At 39.9% G+C, this 17,835-nt stretch overlaps 3 protein-coding genes and 1 long non-coding RNA gene across 9 annotated transcripts in view; 2 read left to right on the top strand and 2 right to left on the bottom strand.

The window, feature by feature from the left end:
* Nucleotides 1-1,484, top strand: part of LOC111262485 (uncharacterized) — a 16,187-nt gene extending 14,703 nt beyond the window's left edge. For both annotated transcript variants that reach the window (XR_002681637.2, XR_002681636.2), the window contains exon 3: nucleotides 1,103-1,484. This is a non-coding gene — a long non-coding RNA (uncharacterized LOC111262485). The remainder of the gene's footprint in view (nucleotides 1-1,102) is intronic.
* The window catches only part of pasha (microprocessor complex subunit partner of drosha), an 8,706-nt gene extending 4,856 nt beyond the window's left edge, over nucleotides 1-3,850 (bottom strand). Inside the window, exons 1-6 of one of the 4 annotated variants that reach the window (XM_086969177.1) lie at nucleotides 3,535-3,850; nucleotides 2,603-3,432; nucleotides 2,127-2,403; nucleotides 1,689-1,950; nucleotides 1,078-1,251; nucleotides 149-345 (exon numbers count right to left, since the gene is read on the bottom strand). In XM_086969177.1, the coding sequence (XP_086825303.1) occupies nucleotides 149-345; nucleotides 1,078-1,251; nucleotides 1,689-1,950; nucleotides 2,127-2,363 (870 nt within the window). In that variant the 5' untranslated portion in view covers nucleotides 2,364-2,403; nucleotides 2,603-3,432; nucleotides 3,535-3,850. The remainder of the gene's footprint in view (nucleotides 1-148; nucleotides 346-1,077; nucleotides 1,252-1,688; nucleotides 1,951-2,126; nucleotides 2,404-2,602; nucleotides 3,433-3,534) is intronic. The other 3 variants (XM_086969182.1, XM_022836652.2, XM_022836667.2) reach the window with 3 other exon arrangements.
* A 243-nt stretch (nucleotides 3,851-4,093) lies between these two features.
* P32 (complement C1q binding protein P32) lies at nucleotides 4,094-6,574 on the top strand. Of its 2 annotated transcripts, none has more exons than XM_022836750.2 (3): nucleotides 4,094-4,400; nucleotides 5,107-5,448; nucleotides 5,671-6,574. In XM_022836750.2, exons 1-3 carry the CDS (start codon nucleotides 4,259-4,261, stop codon nucleotides 5,904-5,906), a joined length of 720 nt encoding a protein of 239 aa, XP_022692485.1. In that variant the 5' UTR covers nucleotides 4,094-4,258; the 3' UTR covers nucleotides 5,907-6,574. The 2 variants fall into 2 exon arrangements, with proteins under 2 accessions (XP_022692485.1, XP_022692477.1); XM_022836742.2 differs by having other exon boundaries at nucleotides 4,098-4,400; nucleotides 5,668-6,574.
* Nucleotides 6,575-9,178: 2,604 nt separating this feature from the next.
* On the bottom strand, nucleotides 9,179-14,604 carry LOC111262466 (uncharacterized). Its single transcript, XM_022836764.2, has 2 exons — nucleotides 12,777-14,604; nucleotides 9,179-11,328 (listed from the first exon to the last, which is right to left on the bottom strand). The coding sequence occupies exon 1, from the start codon at nucleotides 13,938-13,940 to the stop codon at nucleotides 13,629-13,631; it is 312 nt and encodes a 103-aa protein (XP_022692499.1). The 5' UTR covers nucleotides 13,941-14,604; the 3' UTR covers nucleotides 9,179-11,328; nucleotides 12,777-13,628.
* Nucleotides 14,605-17,835: the final 3,231 nt, after the last annotated feature.

Genomic DNA, 17,835 nt, shown 5'->3' with positions numbered 1-17,835 from the left:
CGACAAGTTAGGCTTTGTTTTGGAAGGTCGATGAATTTTAGTACAGACGAGCTTGATCGTATGGAATGTTTCTGAGAATTACTCCCAAAATATGTCGAAACTAATATTATGTACCGCGGATACCACTAATAAGTACTACGAATGTAACCTTTGTTCGTCTATAGTGAAGACAAGGAATTGCGCTTTGAGGCACTTCGTGCTTGCGCGCTGATCCTGTGCCTAGGAAATACGGCCGAGCCCACGTGCAGACGCGTGTTTTGCGGTGTAGATACACAGGCAGACCACAGTTGTGAGTGACCACTACCCAATCTTCAGGAAGAACGTCAAATATATCTTTTGTGTATCCTATGCATGAAATACAAAACAATGTTAGAACTATTACGCATGTAATTGATATTATTCACAAAACCTTTTGGAAACCAATAAAGTTAAGCCTGGATTTAATTAAAGTTTTTGTAATAACATTACAAAAACATTTAAATGTAATTTTCAACGCGGATACATTGAATTTCGTGATTCCTTTAAACGGAACTTTCGTTTCTATAAATACGCCCGCTGTTTGAATAGAACATTCATTTTCTAACAGAACGGAATAAGAGTAGACTTGCACCCTCCACCTAATTGCCACTTGTATGTCGAGTCATCTAGCATGCTGCCTATCATCTTCATTTTCATGTTCTTGTTTCACTTCCGGTAATTAAGCCAATAGGTATTAATGCAAACCAGGGACCGCGTATCTGTGCCCGGATTCGAACTCAAACTGGCACATATCTCTACATTTAATAGGCATATCTGTTACTCATTGCGCTATCATACAGACACGTCTATTATAATTAACTAGCTTCTACACACCAGAATCGAAATGTAGATATCAGTATTGTAGTTCCAAATAGATATTTAGGTATCCCGTGCTGCTATTGTTATGCATGCTAAAATGTAAATGTCTTTAACTATTGGATAGTTGTAAAAATATTGTTATTGATATATTATAAACCGCTGCTGAGACAGGTACGTTACAAGTCACATCAGAGTGGTTAATTATAATTATAGTAGTTGTAGCAGAAAGATAGTACTAACGTTTGCAAACTGTTTTGTTAACTAGGACGACCTGTTCAGCTTTTCGTCTCTCCTCAAGACTGGCGTCCAGCATTTTGTCAACGTCTGAGTCGAGCTCATCACCGTCGCTATCACTATCCACAACCCCACTTGCTCCTGCCCCTACTCCGGCTGCCTGCTGTTTTTCGTTTGTAGCTACAGATCAGCATAAACGAAAATAACGAAAGACAATAACATACTTATTAGATATATAATTATTTTAAATGAAATCCTTTAAGCCCCCCGAATAATTCCCGCGATGGGAGGTATTTCAAATTAATCTTAAACAGAATACATGTACAAGTAGCAATGGTATTCACTAATATGGCTAACGTAACAACGCGCTACAATGATAATAAAAATGCAAACTATGCGCGATAACCATTGAATCGCAGATTTGAATTTGGCCGCGAACCCCATGTATCTGAAACCGGCACCTTGTCACAGTAAATTATCGTGTTTAATAACATATGGCACATAAGGAAATCCCATTTTTCGGAACTAGGTAATAAGTGTAATACTAATTATCTTAGATGTGGTACGCCGTTGGTAAACTTACAATGGAAATTAAAGAGTTAAGATTATAGTCCTACCTTCAGCCTCATCGGGTGGCGGTGCTGGCTTTTCACAGGCTTCGGTGGGGAGAGGGGGCGCGTCCTCAGGCAACGGAGGTGGCGGGGCGTCCGGAAGCGGTGGAGCAATAATCTGTGCTCGGTCAAAAGGACATCCAGGTTGGGCCGGCATTGTAGCACAACCACCACCCGTTTGAACCTGGACACCTGCGTTTATTTGGAATGCTGTCACTACTGTTGAAGATTTCGACGTCTCGTCAGCACGAATCGCGCCTGAACTGTCCTACAAATTGTAAATAGAAAGATGAGAAGAAACCCTTGTTAATGCTCGAATATGGTTGGGGTCTCTAACAAAAATGCAATTCGAAATTTTTGTAGATATTGGCTTTACTGGTTTGATTAGTTTGAGCAGCTTTCGGTTATTATTTGCACTAGCCATCACTACAGATCTGAATTAACCTGAGAAGATTCCTCAACGGCGCTGGACTCCGACACTTGGTAGACTGTCTCCGGCAATCCGTTTTCTCCAACTTTTTGTATGAAGACTGTTTTAGCATTGACTGACATCCGTCTCTGAGGCCCGTCGTCTGAACCGCCTGACGAGCTCCCACTCGAATCGGATTCCGAATCGGAAGATTCCGACGAGTAGTAGCGCGATTTTCTCGTAAACGGCTCCTCGGAGCCGGGAAGCTCCATCTCTTTAAAAGGCTACCGGTGACTCGTGCGGTTTCGCACTCTACAATGTCAAAAGAGACACGAAACACACCCTATATTTACATACAGAAGTCTATGTGCGCGTCAAAGCTATGCTTGTGTATGTGTGTACTTCATTTCACATATTTATATACATACGTACTACATATCTGTGATGTAAAGTCGTTTTTTTTTTCTTTATCTGATGAATGCACGTATCATTGCCAATATTACGCAGTTACTTTTCAAAGGGTTCTGAGTCCTTTTCCGACTGTCGACTTAGAGTATTTCACGCTTGTGCCTTAAAGTTTCTTTGATTACTACTACGGAAGCCGTGAGCTACGCGCACCTCGTAGCCGCGTAGTTTCCGTATTTGCCATTCCGGCATTGCTGGTATACGGTAGCATTTCTCAGGCGTCTCTTTTTTTCCGGCACCTGCTTATCAGAAAAACCAAGCGAAGCCCTTCTTCGAGGTTTTAAATTCTATGCCGAGATGTCGTCTAAGCTTTGCATCATACAATTTCAAAAAATGTTTTTATAAAATAACTAAAATCAGGGCGATTCGTTTCATTAAGGATACATTTAGATAGAGATGAGAATATGGAACGGGTAAAGATAAGTCTACCTATGTTGTTAAAAAAATAGCTTCGTTTCAAGAATCTTGACAGAAGAACAGGGCTTTCCTTATCCGTTTAACACCGTATATAAAATTATTTTTATATTTATCAACATTCTGTGTAAGCTTGCTTATATGTATCAATCAGCTTAAGCTTATTGTTATTATGCATGACAATCCTACGTTGGCAAACTGACCAACCCCAAAAAAAAACCAAATTTTTTAAAATCCTTTCTTTGCTATACAGCGATTCATGCCGGACTCATTTTTGGTTTACAGGTACTTTCCCTTTTTGTGACTAAATGATACTTGCGTAACTGTATAGTATATTTACTTAATTGATGAATCTGAAAGTCCAAAACTGTATCGCTATATTACCGTATTCATTGATCAGCTCTCAAATTTAAATAAAAAACTTCGTGGTGTGAAAACGCACAGATCAAGTTGAAACTTCATCTGAAATCAGGCCACAGCAAGGTTATATTAGTACACCCAATGAACTAGCAAGCGAAGTAGAAAAAACATTATTTCTGACGGCTAATTGGATAAAACACTTACCCCAATTTGTCCGCTACACTAGTTCAGCTTTAGTGTCCAGCAACAAAAGGACCGTAATAAGCCGTAATAATTTTCCATGGGGCACAATATTATCGGTAATCTTATTGTTTTGTCTGTAGAATAGCTGAACTGTCGGCTAAACTCATTTTTGTTGAAACATTTACGCGAGGTTTGTTTTGGTGAAGGATCGCCATCGTTTCTCGGCAGTGCGATTTTATCGACGACTGTGTACACTCTTTCCCCGACACAATTAGAATTGTTGCGCCACTAAAACACTCGCCCCCTCACAGCATCGTGATAGCCATCTTGTAAGTCTAATAAGGCTCGCCAAAATAAACACCGTTTCTTCATTGGTCAGCAAAACAGGTGTTAATTTTTCGTAAGTCCTGTTAACTGCTCTATTAATCAAAATCGTTCAACATACCCGTCCTCTTATTTACCATTTATGAGTCAGCTAAATTTGGTGCTCAAGGCCGGACATTTTAAACTGTCGGTCGGTCAAGTTGAATCTGCCCGCCATCGGTCTTTCACTGTCAGCGGTCGACCAGAGTCGCCATCTTGCTATTACCGCCTTAGAAAATCCGCGCACGTTGTGCTACTACAACACGAGTTTTCGCGCAGAGCTGTAGAGGTACACAGTACGCAATCTGTATAGCTTTTGCGCCCGGAGTTTTTACTGGTTTTGTTCGCTTTGACAACGTTGAAGCAGTAAACTAAACACAAGATGATGTCCAGAGCAGTTGTCAGTTGTGGCCGGTTTATGGCCCTGCAGGCGCGCTTCGGGGTTGTCAACGGAATGGCTCGTTCTGTAGCGCCTCGTGAGATCCGGCCTTCCATGATAGCGTTCTATTCGACAAAAACCAAGGGTAAGCCTACGAGTAAGATGAAAAAATGTTGCTTTGCGTTTGAGAGGATTAAAACCAACCGGAAACATTCGGCATTTAGCCAAGCGGCCAATTGTCGATTTTGCGTGAATTGTTTTTCTAATTTAATGCCGAATGTTGATTCACAGGTCGGGGCCTAACAGCTAGAGGATACACACTGAACACACGCCGGTTCGCCGGCATCGTGTTATGCGCGATGAAACGCGCTTGTCTAATATAAGTCATGAACTTCTGTTTTATTAGAGAGGCTGTTTAGTCCTTGCATACGTTGAATTTGCATCATTGTGGATGTAGATACCAGCTAGTATATGCTGGGGGATGTGTTGCGCCATGAATTGCATGAGATTTGCTGACACTACAAGCAGTAGTAGACTTTTATGATCTGCTTTTCAAGGTTCGAACTACGAGTAGACATACTTCGTTTGATGCTGGGGGCCAGCCGTCCGAAATAACCTTTAACGACAGTACTGGACTTAAGCTAGGAACATTTTTACTTATATGATGCTCTACGAGCTTAGGCTATATTAATTTTTAATTTATTTTTTGATGCTATTGCCCATTGCTTTAAGCTTCAACAAAATGTCATTTTCTTTCAAGGTACTGAAATTAGGTAGTACTTGTTTTTTTTTTTAACTTTTTGTAAATCCAACTCCTTTAGTTTACATCCTTTGTAACATCCGTTCCGTAGGCGACCAAGAGCTATCCAGTTTTCTCTCGGACGAAATTATTGCTGAGAGGAAAGCTCGCAAACACGACGCGATGCCAAAGGTTGAAGGATTCGATATGAAAACCAAAGGGTCCGAAGTTACGCTTGTCCGAAAATTCAACGATGAAATGATCACAGTTGCGCTGAACGTTAACCACACCGTCGATGCGGAAGATGTAAGTTCCACTCAAAGTGGTGAGGCTACTGAGTCGGGTGAGATGCTCAGTAAGCCCAATTTTGATGTCACGATCGAGAAGGCCGGACAGAAATTGGTCCTTTCATGTGCCTACGCTTCCGACCCTTCAGCAGATCAAGACGGATATGGTAAGTGTTACTTACCTTGACCTATGGAGTTTTTTTTTTTAAGTAAGAATAGGTTTTCTAAATTAAGGTTTGATATAATAATATATGTGTGCCAAAATTCGACTAACACAGCAAGAGTGACATCGACAACATCAGTTATTTACATTCAGATTATGCACAAATATTTATTGATGTTGGCATTTTGTCCATTGTTAATATTTCTCATGAAACTTGTTACAGAAGATTTGTTCCAGATCGTAGAGTTCTCAATGCACACCGGTGAAGAGTTACAGGATAGCGACTACTCGGTTTCGGGCGACATCATGGATGGCCATCTCTATGATTTACTGATGAACCTTTTAGAAGAGCGCGGCGTCACAAACGAATTTGCCGAGCAGCTCATCGATTTGAGTACGTCGTACGAACACGGACTGTATATCAATTTGCTTGAAAAACTTAGGGACTTTGTGTCAAAGTAAACACCGTTAGAAAACAGCATTCATAGACAACCAAAAAATGAATGAAACCATCACTAGCAATAATAGCGGGTTGCGAATCCGGCGTAAAAAGAAGATAACTTGGTTTAACTGACAACAAAGAACTGCTTCATGGTATTCGTATTTAGCTTTTTTCATTTACCCTATTTTTGAACTAACTCTTTAATAAGCGCTCTTTCTGCGCTAGTGTTAGAAAGAAAAGGTGGTTGTTGAATGGGTCTGGTGCTTGTATTTTCTCCAGCGAGTTTATAGTTCGATTGCCACTATTGAATATCATCGGAATCTGGCTTTGGGGATCATTTTATACGTGGCTGTAATTAATTACAAAATACAAAGAAGGCTCAGTGGCGTCGGGCTGTTATATGTGGCTAATCTTAGAATTACTTGAGGAAATTGCAAACCTTTTTTTAATTTATACACTTTCATTTTTACCGGAATGTCGCTATTATAATATTGATATAAGTATAGTATATGTGAAAATACGTTAATCATCATATCCATAACGTTCCATAGCAGTGCTAACATGTTCAACATCGAACGAATAGGATTGAATGAAAGTTTACTGTTTTGTTGCTAAGGCAACGTGAGATAAAGATGTAAAAATGAAAAGGAAGAAATATTTGCGTATTAAACTATACCTATATTTAAAACGAGTTGGTGTTTTCTTTCACTAATAAAAGCTATGTGGTGGGTATGTGGTCCATTGCAAAGACGATTCTGTTTGTAGGAAGTCGTATTTATAGCTGAATAAAATAATATAATCGTTAGTCTCAAATCTCCTGTCCCTTCTAAAAAATTATAGCCGACTGAGGTCAGGAGAACTTCATGATGTTTGATTCAAGTTGTTCAGGAATAGGAAATATGCTGGTGAAAGCCTAAAATTGTTTCGTTGTTTTTGCCTTTGTAATCTGCAAAGCCAAGCTTTCTAAAAGCATGTTACAACTTTACTTTTGGAAAAAAAATCACAGTTTGTGAAATGTGGGTTCGTTTTCAGGCCCAAATGATGCCAATGTGTATGTATAGGTTACTATAGGTATAGATTGTGTGAAATATTTTCACCAAGCAACAGAACTGCAATAGATTTAGCAGTAGACACATTAGTCGTATTATTGGATTGTCGAAAGGCGATATTAAATGAGCTCAATTTAACAGATGTGAGACACTTCGTAAGCCGTTTGTTCGTGCTTAGATACTTACATTATCTAGAATGAACTCAGCAAACGCAGAGGCTTACTTATATCAGGTACATGTTGAACGATGAATATAGCGTAAAAATATTTTTTTTTGACATAGAAGATAACAAAATGATCTCAACCGCGGTTGAGTTCTGTTGACATATTGGTGTTGAGAGACTTCGGTTTTGCCAAAACATTGATGGTAGGATTTGTAAATAATACAGCGAGAAGAACAAGAAACAGTAAATAATATAAGTCAATCAAGGGCATATTATATCCCCGATTGATTTATATTAGCTTCAGTAACTTGGTTTTTCAACCAAGAACAGTAAACGATCACTAATTTTGGTATTCGGAATAACAACGAAATAAAAGTAACATCTCATTATATACGGCAAACGATCTCTACTTTCAGGGAATAATCGATATTTCGAGTGTTCTTGAGTAAAGCGCTGAAGTGACAAAGCCCTGGTTACCGTGTTTTGGTGGCTGGTAAAATAGTTATTATTGATTGACCAAGGATTATCAACCAATACCTTGAAGTCGACCTTTGTCCTGGCAGTTTCATATATAGATCATCTGCCGAAATTTTACCTAGGCTTCAATGAGGTTTCAAGAATTTCATATGTGATTGATTTTTAATAGTACTAACAATAATATGAAAGATAATAGCCTTAAATGTCTCGCACCGTTATGCTAGTGTACAACGATAACATAAACTGTTACTAGCTGCTATTACGATGAGATGTTTATAAAATGACGTTGTAAACTAGATTCACTTTAATATACAATCTAATGAATTTGTGCACCTTAGTTGTTCATGAATTTCCACCGACATATCATCACGGTGAAACGGAAAAGGAGTAAATCAAATCGAATGAATAATGCTGAATAGAATATACATTTTAAAAATAACATCAGGGGTCCTGTATATTTCATACATACTGGTGTAAATTTATTTTTTACACATTAATTTCGAAGAGATAGGAACGTTAATCTTATGTTTTAAAATACCTATGTCTTTTGAAAAGCGTATTTCCATTGACTTGGGTACTTGCCGAAATCGTCGGTACTCAGTACTTCTGTGTATTGAATTACGTTATAAGTTACGCAAAGTATAAGTTGCACTGAGATCTGGGCATCATAGCAAATGTTTTTCTATTAGACAACATTTTGACTTTTTCTCTGTTTTTCTTGACCATATATCACGAATTCTTAAGAAACACAATGTACTGCCGATGCTGTACTGTATTTTTAAATGTCATCGTTATCGGCACCTGTTAGTAGTTGATCTACTGCATATTAACACACTGCGACGCAACCATTTCTATTGCGTGCACTGCCTATCTGCACCCCAACGGACCTGGCTCAACCCTGTCTGCCGTCAACCGGCGCTGATACGTCCGATAGCGGGGATCGTTTCAACTATCTTAAGAGCTGAAGCGCACAGAGGCACGTGTCTGGATAGTGCTCAGTTTATAACCATACCGCGGAATTAATGCTTGGCCCCTTAACAACAATACAGGTAGCGTGAAATGCGAGCCAACGGCAGATGCGGCCGAAAAATGGCGCGACATGATGGTACCGTAGCCTGGCGCGAGCTCCTATTCGTCTAAAACTTCTTACCGTTAGAAGGTCAATAACCCGAAAGCGTTCGATGCTTGCGATGCGATGACGGTCGCCATACCATGAAATGAATAGTGCTACTGGAAAACGCCGGTTTGTTCTATTAAATAGATTTTTTCAACTACGCTCAGCTTCTTTTTAACGATTGCTGCCGCACTTTAAAAACCTTGATTATTACTATTATGGACACTTAATTAAATAGGTTTTTCATCAACTAACAGATTTAAAAAAAATTATAAACTTTAAAAGATGTAACAAAACAAAAGCACCATAGATCTATCAAACTTTAAGCTATGAGCGATTTTTTTGCTTGGTATTCTTTGGTAATTTATTGTATTCCAATGCTTTTGTTCGTGTATTTGGATCGGATTATCATAGATCTAAAGAAAATCTGCATTCTAAAAATATCATCTCAAAAAAACCGCATTCGTACCTAATTAAACACATTGGAAATATATTTTAATCGATAAGGGTTTGTTGTTTTGTTATTTTATTTTGTCAGACATGTAATGTTTTAGACAGTTCTCAGCTCTCAGCATCTTGTGGAAAGTTGGTCCCAAAATTTAGTGACTTCAGCGCTCTATAAACAAAATAAAGCTTCTGTATTTTTCGGACAAAACTCCCCTCAATTTTCTTCCATCGTGTGTATTTCTGTGTGTATGCCTATTCTCTGTTCTTTGTGTGCTGCAGTTTTCGTTATTGTTTAACTACCATTATTCATCGTTGGACACCATCGTCATTTTACTTTTTTTTAGTCTCTGGAGTTTTTTGGCATTTTTCTTTTGCTACGACTTTTCACACCGTTTTCATTGTTTCCAGCTTTTGTTTTTCATTTTATCAACCACATCTGTAATAGTATTCTTATAATATTTATTTCGCCATCAGCATCGCCGCATCTCCATCATCTCTTCATCGTTCTATAGTTGTGACGTTATGTTATTACTATAATTTTTTAATATTAGTTATTTTCTAGATTACCATTTCTTTCGTCTCGTCAAAACTAACTCCTCTGTAAAACAGGGAAAATATCACAGAGTTGCTCGTCTTAGTCATCTCATCTTCGCATCTTTTTTCCATCAATATTACCTCTATATTTTTGTTATTCAAGTTCTTTCGTTCAAGTAATATAAGTGTACAGTTGTAGTGGTTTATGTGCATTTGTTTACTCGTTCTGCCACCAGCAGAAAAACTGCCAAGAAAAGTGCCATGGCAGTTTTCCACCGACTGCCATTATATTTCTGGATTTCTGTTTTCTCACCAACTCATGTATTCTATCGTCAACAGGTTTCTTTTCACGTATTAGTACATAACTATTTTCTTTTCCGCCATTATACTTCTGCTTGCTGCTGTTGAGTAAACCTTTTCCGACGTTTCATTTCTTTGACCTTACCATGTTCCATATTTTCACATTTCTTTATACTCTGCTCATGCCGTTATCCTCTTTATGAAATTATAATTGTATACTGCTTCAAGATAGATGTGTGCTTTTTGCTGCTGCTATAGTAATTACCGTAGTAGTTGTCCTGCATAATATATAACTAGTAGTTTGACAATGATGTTCGGCTGTTTTGTTTGCTGATGTTTATCATTTTCTTCACCCCGAGAAAAAAATCGCGCGCATTTCGTCGTCTATTCAATTAATTTGTCGTTGTCATCAGTAAACGTTGGGCTTCCTCACAAGAACGGCCAAAGGCCTCGGTGACATGATGCTTGCATTGCTACTTTTTAAAGTTGAGTTGATTCATCTTAATCTAGTTTTTTTTTTTTTTGCTTAATAACTTCGAAGTAAACTTTCTTCAAAAAGTTGTCCATCAGTAGATCATAGTCATTCTAGATTCGGTCTCGTTCTTCTGTTTTATATCCTGTTCGCCGTTCTTTCAAGGTCATACTTTTTTTTATCGTAACGTCTGTATTGTTCTTCTTCACGACGTATATATATATATATTGTAAGGGAGAAATGGGGTCTTCGTTGTGCAAGCTTACTTTCTTTAAAGCCAGCTCGACGTAGACCCGGACGTTGTGTTTGGAAGATGGTGCCAGCACAGTAGCTAGCTTATAACCGCACCATCATCAGATCGCGATTTCTTTTTAGCTCTTAGCATGCTTAGCTCCTCGTGATCCTACTCTTCTTACAAGGTTTCCTGCTGTCATATTTCCTCAAGTTTTCTCTTCGTTGTCACACTTCCAACAGATTTATTCAGTGTCTTCACATTTCTAGCTTATTAATTATCTTCTTCGCTTCCTCCTCCACTTTGTCTTTTTTCTACCTTTTTTACAGTTGTGTTCGTCATCGCCGTCTTCTAGTTGAATCGAGATCTTTAACAACAGCAACGGATGCAACACCGCTGCTGACGAGCAAGGGAAAGCCGGCCGTGAAGCGACAACGCACCGGGGATTAAATCAGTGACGCGTGACACACGCAGAAGACAGATATTGAGGGGCGTTCACAACGAAGATAGTCCCACGTACCTGGCTCCTGGTCTGAACGCGATCCACCCGGTTCCACCGCCGCCGATGCGATCGTCGCCGCTACGAACACCCGTCTTTGCCAGATGTGTCTCCATCGTTGTTAACGATTCGTCCCGGCGATTCCTCCCGCATGCCTGTCATCGAGTCGGTACGTTGTGCTTGTTATATTATCATAATACTAGTATTATTATTATTATTATGAATAGTAGTAGAGTTTTATCTTACCCTTCAATGTCGTCTGCTATTTTTACATTTATAAATAATAGGTAACCTTGTTATCGAATTTTTTGTTGTAGTGTTACATGCACGCCTTCATATAATAATTACAGCTGGTCGCTACTGTTTTGGTCGGATGTTGATCAGCCAGCTGCGTTTGTTGTTGTTGATTTTTATATTCGCGCCTATTAGTGATATGATTATGTATTTGCGGGCTCAAGTGTGTTTTCGCCGGAATAGTCGCCGCTATTCAGGGGACAGCGAACGCAAAACGCAGACGGCTTTGCCACTTATTTGAAGCGCTACAACCCTGCTGTTTCTGCGCTGCTATTGGTTGCGAAACCAGCAGTAGCAAAAAGAAGCCGGCTAACAACGATGAACTGCAGTCATTATTTCGCCCAATGTTACATTGCATCGTTCATTACAGGCATATAGATAGGCAGCAGGCCGAAACCGGTACCAGGGGCCAATCCATGGGCTAGGGATAGGACGGCTTGAAGCTTCATCCCCCACCAGATTCCGTCCTCTCACCATTGACTACAACCGCTGCAGCTATAAAGCAGCCATCATTTCATCAGGCGTTTGATTTCTCGGTGTTTTGCTCATGCCGACGGCGTTTAGGCTCAAACCGACGATATCCAGCAGCCACTCCTGTTCAAGAGATGAGCCTTCAAGCAGCCTGTAACTAGACATGCACCCGATGTTGTTAGCTGGTTAATGCCCGGCTTTCTGCTGCCGCTCATGCGGCAGTGGCGACAGCAGCAGCAGCCAAAAGTGGCTTGGCTCCCTTGTTTGGATGCTTCGGCATGGCTCGTCTCGCCGGCTGGCTGCTGTTTGGCCTAATCTGACCCCAGACTAGGGATTTCATAACATCATTTGCACCGCCATTTCACTAGCTCAAATGCACCGAAACATGGCGTTGGCTGACTTTTATGCCACGATGGACATATTTAGGCCCGGCCAACATAGTTCTGCCGTTTCGGAATTATCATCATCACAGTCATTAGGCCTGATCGACACATAGTGAAGAACCCACAAACGATCATTCGCTCATTGCTTCCATACACACACACGGAACAGACGCGTAATATAAACCAAAACTACTCATGGTTACGCACAAGCGAGCACGCTAACAAGCACATATTGTAATAAAAGAAGCATTCATAGATATAGTAGTCACTAGTAACGGAAAAGTTGCACAAGAACAAAAAACATATTAAGCTTCTCGCACATCGCGCCATACTTAGACTAATGTTCATATGAAAATTCACCATTGTATTTGCCAAGTTGTGCATTACAGCGATCGTACTGAGCTTTACAAAAAAACCATCGATACAGCAATTATAATAATCGCTAAGCGACTTACGAGTCCGTCGAGTGAATGAAGTACTCTCCGCGCTTGATGCTGTCTTCTTACTGATGATGATTATATTGGAGGTAAAGGACGTAGGTCGACTGGATGTCGAGTTAGGTAATTTAAGGTTGAGTACATACTACTGCAAAAAGAATACATGTATTCGTGGCTGCTAGGTTGAGTTTGTCATCGTTTTCTAATTTCTTCTGTCTTCTTTTATTCTGCATGATCGTCTTGAACTTGTTTCGCTGTCGCTTCCTCTTCTCCAGGGTTATCCGCTTTCGTCTTTTTCCACAAACTATACGGGCTACTATACCAGGGGGCGCAATGCCTAGCCATAAACCGCTCCATTTTGTTGCTTTGGTAGAAGTATATCATCATCACCATGATGCATGCAACATCGAAAACATAAATTCTCAGCTCACCTCCACTGCCGCATCCACTCGACTAGCTGTAGCAGCTTGCCTACAACCCAATCATCTAACTATGTTTAGTTGCAGTATTAATCGAAAAGCAGCGTATAGACTGGCAGGCTTACGCGTCAGGTATAGTCGGCGTCAAATTTGCGCAGAATGCCGGCTGCCGTGAATCAGAGTTAGCATACAGCGTCACCTCGGGTCTTCTCTCCAGCCACCGGCGTCACTATTCTTCGGTTATCGTTGGTTTTTTTTTGTTGTCGCACATAAGACGAACGCCAAACAACGCCGAGGGACAGAGCACGCCGGTGAAAGCCGATGGGGGTCACAGCCAGTCAGTGATGGCTTGCCGGACAGCAGCAGCCGCGTGGCCCGCATTAGGCCTAGCGGGTGCTGCCGGTAAACCTTCGCCGGGCTGGCCGAAACCCCCCCCCAGCTGGGGTTCGGTCTAGACGACTGAGACAGTGCAGTCCCGGGAGATGTGACCAGTCTGATGGCAACGGTAGCAGGAACGGCCCTCCGACGCCGTTGGGCAGTCTCGAGCCATGTGGCCTTCCTTACCACAGTTGTAGCATCCTCGGCTGCCTCCGGATCCGCCGAAGCGCTGGCCGCCACCGGACCTGTGGCCACCGTCAAAGCCACGGCCTCCACCGTAGCCTCCGCTACGGCCTCCGCCATATCCGCCTCCCATGGCAACGTCGGGGCATTCGCGGGCGAAGTGGCCTGTCTTGTGGCAACGATAGCATTCGCTAGACGACATGGTGAATTAGGTTAGGTTTAACGGATTGGTCTGAGAAGAAAAACGAACTTTTTCGGACACTAGAGCAGCGATCGGAGTATACTAGTTGGACACTGCGTGGTCGAAGACGGCGAACGACTTACTTATACGACAGCACACAACGCGTGGTCCGAACAGACTGCAAGCTGGAAGCGAAGAGAGATGGTTGAACGTGGCTCCAGAACGAGAGCTGATTGACCCGATGTGAGGGCGCTGCTGATAGGGTTGGTCGTCCTCACCGATGGGCGCCGCTGAGAGGCGCCAAGATTTGAATCATCATCGCATTGATTTACTCAAGCAGCAGTATTAGCTGAGCGTGCTTGGAGGGCCGCGGGGCAAGGATGCTCCGTAGATGCTAACACTTCTCTCGGACAAACGCACACACTACTGTAAAAACCGGCTTGTTTACTCTCAGCATCTCTCAAAGCTGATTAGGGGCTTAGAAACACATGGCGCCTGTCTAGGGAACACATGTTCACTTCTAAATGATTCAAAATGATTACCTTTTAAGCTTTGTGGAATAAGTATCCGAAAATGGTATGGACCGAAGCGGCATAATGATTTTTCGATTCATACGAAAATTAAGCGTAAATTATCTTTCAGTGTGTTATAACAATACACTACAGTGTAGTATGATGGAACAGATAGCTAACATATCTGAATAAAGGAATAAAGTTATGAGTAAATAAAAATCGGAACGCAGATTGCCCTACTTTTTTTTTGTATGCTAAAATATGTAGCGGACTTTTTGATCAAAATTCCGAGAACTACTATAAGTATAATCCAAGGAAGTTAAATCTAATATAATACTTAGCTTCAGGCTGACAATACTTTAAACAAAAATTCAAACTTTTCCGACTAAATTATGTTTAAATCTAGCAAAAAATGCCATTGTAGACGTATGCGATTGAAAAGACACTTTTGATAAGCAGATACACTTGTACTAGCGTACTTTTCACTCGTGAATATTAATTACGAACAGTATTGGATCATTTGATTATTTTTAAATAGAATCAGTGGAGGAGCTGATCATGGGTATAGCACTACTTACACAAAATGCTATCATGATTTGAACAACAAACACCACCTTTTTTTTATGTAAGTGTATTTAGTTAGCAAAGCTAGAAGATCTTTACTTTGGGAAAGATCGAACACTTATTTTCATTTTTTGCACCATTTTCAACTTACTTTGATTTAGATCATCCAAATATTTTATAGTATTCTCTGAAGGTTTCCAGAATATCATTATCTTGAGCTATAATGTAATTTTTAACTAGCAGAAACCTCAAATGCTATATATACATAACTGTTAAACATTTTTTAGTTTTAAAATAAGATTTTTAATATATGAGTCTTTGTAACTCTACATTTTTAAATGACCAGCAATAAGTACATGACCAAATTACATAATATCTCAACAATCAACCATATATTGCAAATGCAGTGACGCAAAGTATCCAGAAGCTATCAAATACTACACCAGTGTCTTTATTTCTTCTGAAGCCAATGCCTATTTTTCAATTGAATTTTCGCCTTTTTTCAAAGAGTCGGAACTCGATCCTTCGACTAAATCGGTCGACAGAAATCTTCGAAAGTACTCATCCCACCTCCACGGATCTCGAAGCCGTTTGAGCACTTACCAAAAAGAAAAAAATAGTCATTCATTCTTGCACAGAGCTCCCACCATAGTTCAGAATACGCAGATGTTTCACCTTCTGGTATCAAGCATACAGCCTGTTGTAATAGGCCTCAAGCAAAGGCGGGGCTTAAATCTCGAGAGATTTGAAGTCGTTCGGCTGCACACAGGATCTTTGCCCGAGAAGTGAGAGCTCATCAAGCGTAACACTGAGCTTAATTCTAACGACGGGTGTCTCCCACTAGCTGGTTTGATTAATGTCAAACAATATATAAGACAGCTTAATTTCAACTGTTGTTCTCCAACTAATAAACATCAAATTTATCTAGCACTTTTGTGATAATCAAAATAAATGATAGTAATAGTTATGATTTTGATTATTAGAACCAACAACATATTTGACTATCTGTTTTGCGTCCTCCCTCTGGAGCGTTCTGAATCATATAAATTTGTACATAAAATTATAAATAGTGGTCCACTGAAGTATTTGAGCATTTTATTTTTTCAGGAATAGTGTGGTATTTGAATATGCTGAAGCCAAAAATAGCTAATAAAAAAAAATACATATTTCGTGAACAAGCAATCATTTGTTGCAATCACACAATCATTACTACACATTGTCCTATTATGTACAGAATTACGTCGACAATAATGCTTAGTCAAGGTGAACCACGAAATTAACAAATACTACTTTTAGAGCGTTCTAGAAGTATTTACTCATTGACCAAGCTAAGCTGAAGCTAACTTGGTATGATGCAATCATATATTCAAGTGCCACGGATACAAACGCAAAAGCGTCATACAAACAAGTGATCAAGCTAATTACACACAACCTGAATCGTAGCAGAAAAGGGAAAGTAAAAGGACAAAAAAATTAGAATAGTATGAGCTGAAATGTATAGTAGTTCACACTGAGGCTTTGTGACAAAGCTAAATCATCACACCAGCTTGTCAAAGAAGGGAACATATGGGCCACTGATTTCAACACTGCAGCAAGAAAAATTTCAGTGCTCTAGCTGTTACATAATATATATATGTATATATATATATATATATATATATATATTGCAAGCACGAAGCGCTACGTTCGCATTTAATCAAGCTATCTCGACTAGTTGACTTGTGCCAAATTTCTTTGGGAAAACTTTGGGATGATCAAAAGTTTTGCAATTATGCGCAAAAACAGGTCTGAGGCTCTCATTAAGAAAAAAAAGCCCTTAGGCCTGTTTTTGGGAAGAATAGCAAGTTTCGATAGCTTATTTTGCTTTCTGACATTTAAGTTTTTTACGCAATATTAGTATGCAATGATTGCCTATTTGAAAAATATACGCGTATTTTCAATCGATTATCCTCTGTTTTATTATTTGGCGAATACACATATATCGGTTTCGTCAAAGTAGTACTAATTGGCTCTTCTTCAAAAAGAAAATTTATTATTATGAAAGAACTAATTATATGCCTTAATATGCATTAAATAGCTAGAACTAATATAGTGAATATTTTTTTTCTATTTCAATTTTGCTTTAATTTTTTTTAAATTTCAATTTGTATTTCATGAATTTTTTTATATTTTTCCAGGTATTCAACGTATTTCAATCTACAGTTGCGAAATTACATGTTGATGGTCCAAGTTTGAGCGTGCGACATATGGCCTTGTCCAGCCTTGATTCCAGCTCAGAAACTTGATGTTAATAAGTACAGTTCAATTTAAATCGTGTATGTTATGCTTTTAATACAAGATCTTTTTATTGAAGAGTACAGCCTCGGTAAATCTTATAAGCCTAAACATCTATTCTGCTAGTAAAACCACCTTTGTAGGTTAAGGCAGTAGCAACCAACTGAACCCAGCGTCCGTAAAATATCCTTACCATAATGTTATATACAAAGCATTGGAAGTGGTAATGATAATCCGTCTTCATTTTGTATCCCTACTAAGTCCTTCTACTGTTTTCAGTCTTCGAGCCAACGAAGTCGACAGATCCCTAGTATGTGGCGTTACGTTCTGTCGATTTGGATAGGTGATACGTTATTGTAAGAGAACAAAGTCTCCGTCTCGTAACAAGTTTGCGAACAGCTTCTGCCTGTCCTTTGACAAGGTATCCGCCAGCTCGCAAAACATGTATTCAGTTCAAACAGAATGCGTTCATCCGAACCGGTGACTCCTCGTTGCTGTAGATCTTAACCACGGCAGCAGCAGCGGCAGCGACAGCAGCGCCGCTAGTGACGGCAGGCATAACGGCC

The sequence above is a fragment of the Varroa jacobsoni genome, unplaced genomic scaffold (genome assembly GCF_002532875.2).
Source record: "Varroa jacobsoni isolate VJ856 unplaced genomic scaffold, vjacob_1.0 scaffold_70, whole genome shotgun sequence".
Classification (NCBI taxonomy): domain Eukaryota; kingdom Metazoa; phylum Arthropoda; class Arachnida; order Mesostigmata; family Varroidae; genus Varroa; species Varroa jacobsoni.
The sequence above is the reverse complement of the archived record's forward strand: the minus strand, read 5'-3'. Positions and strand labels throughout refer to the sequence as shown.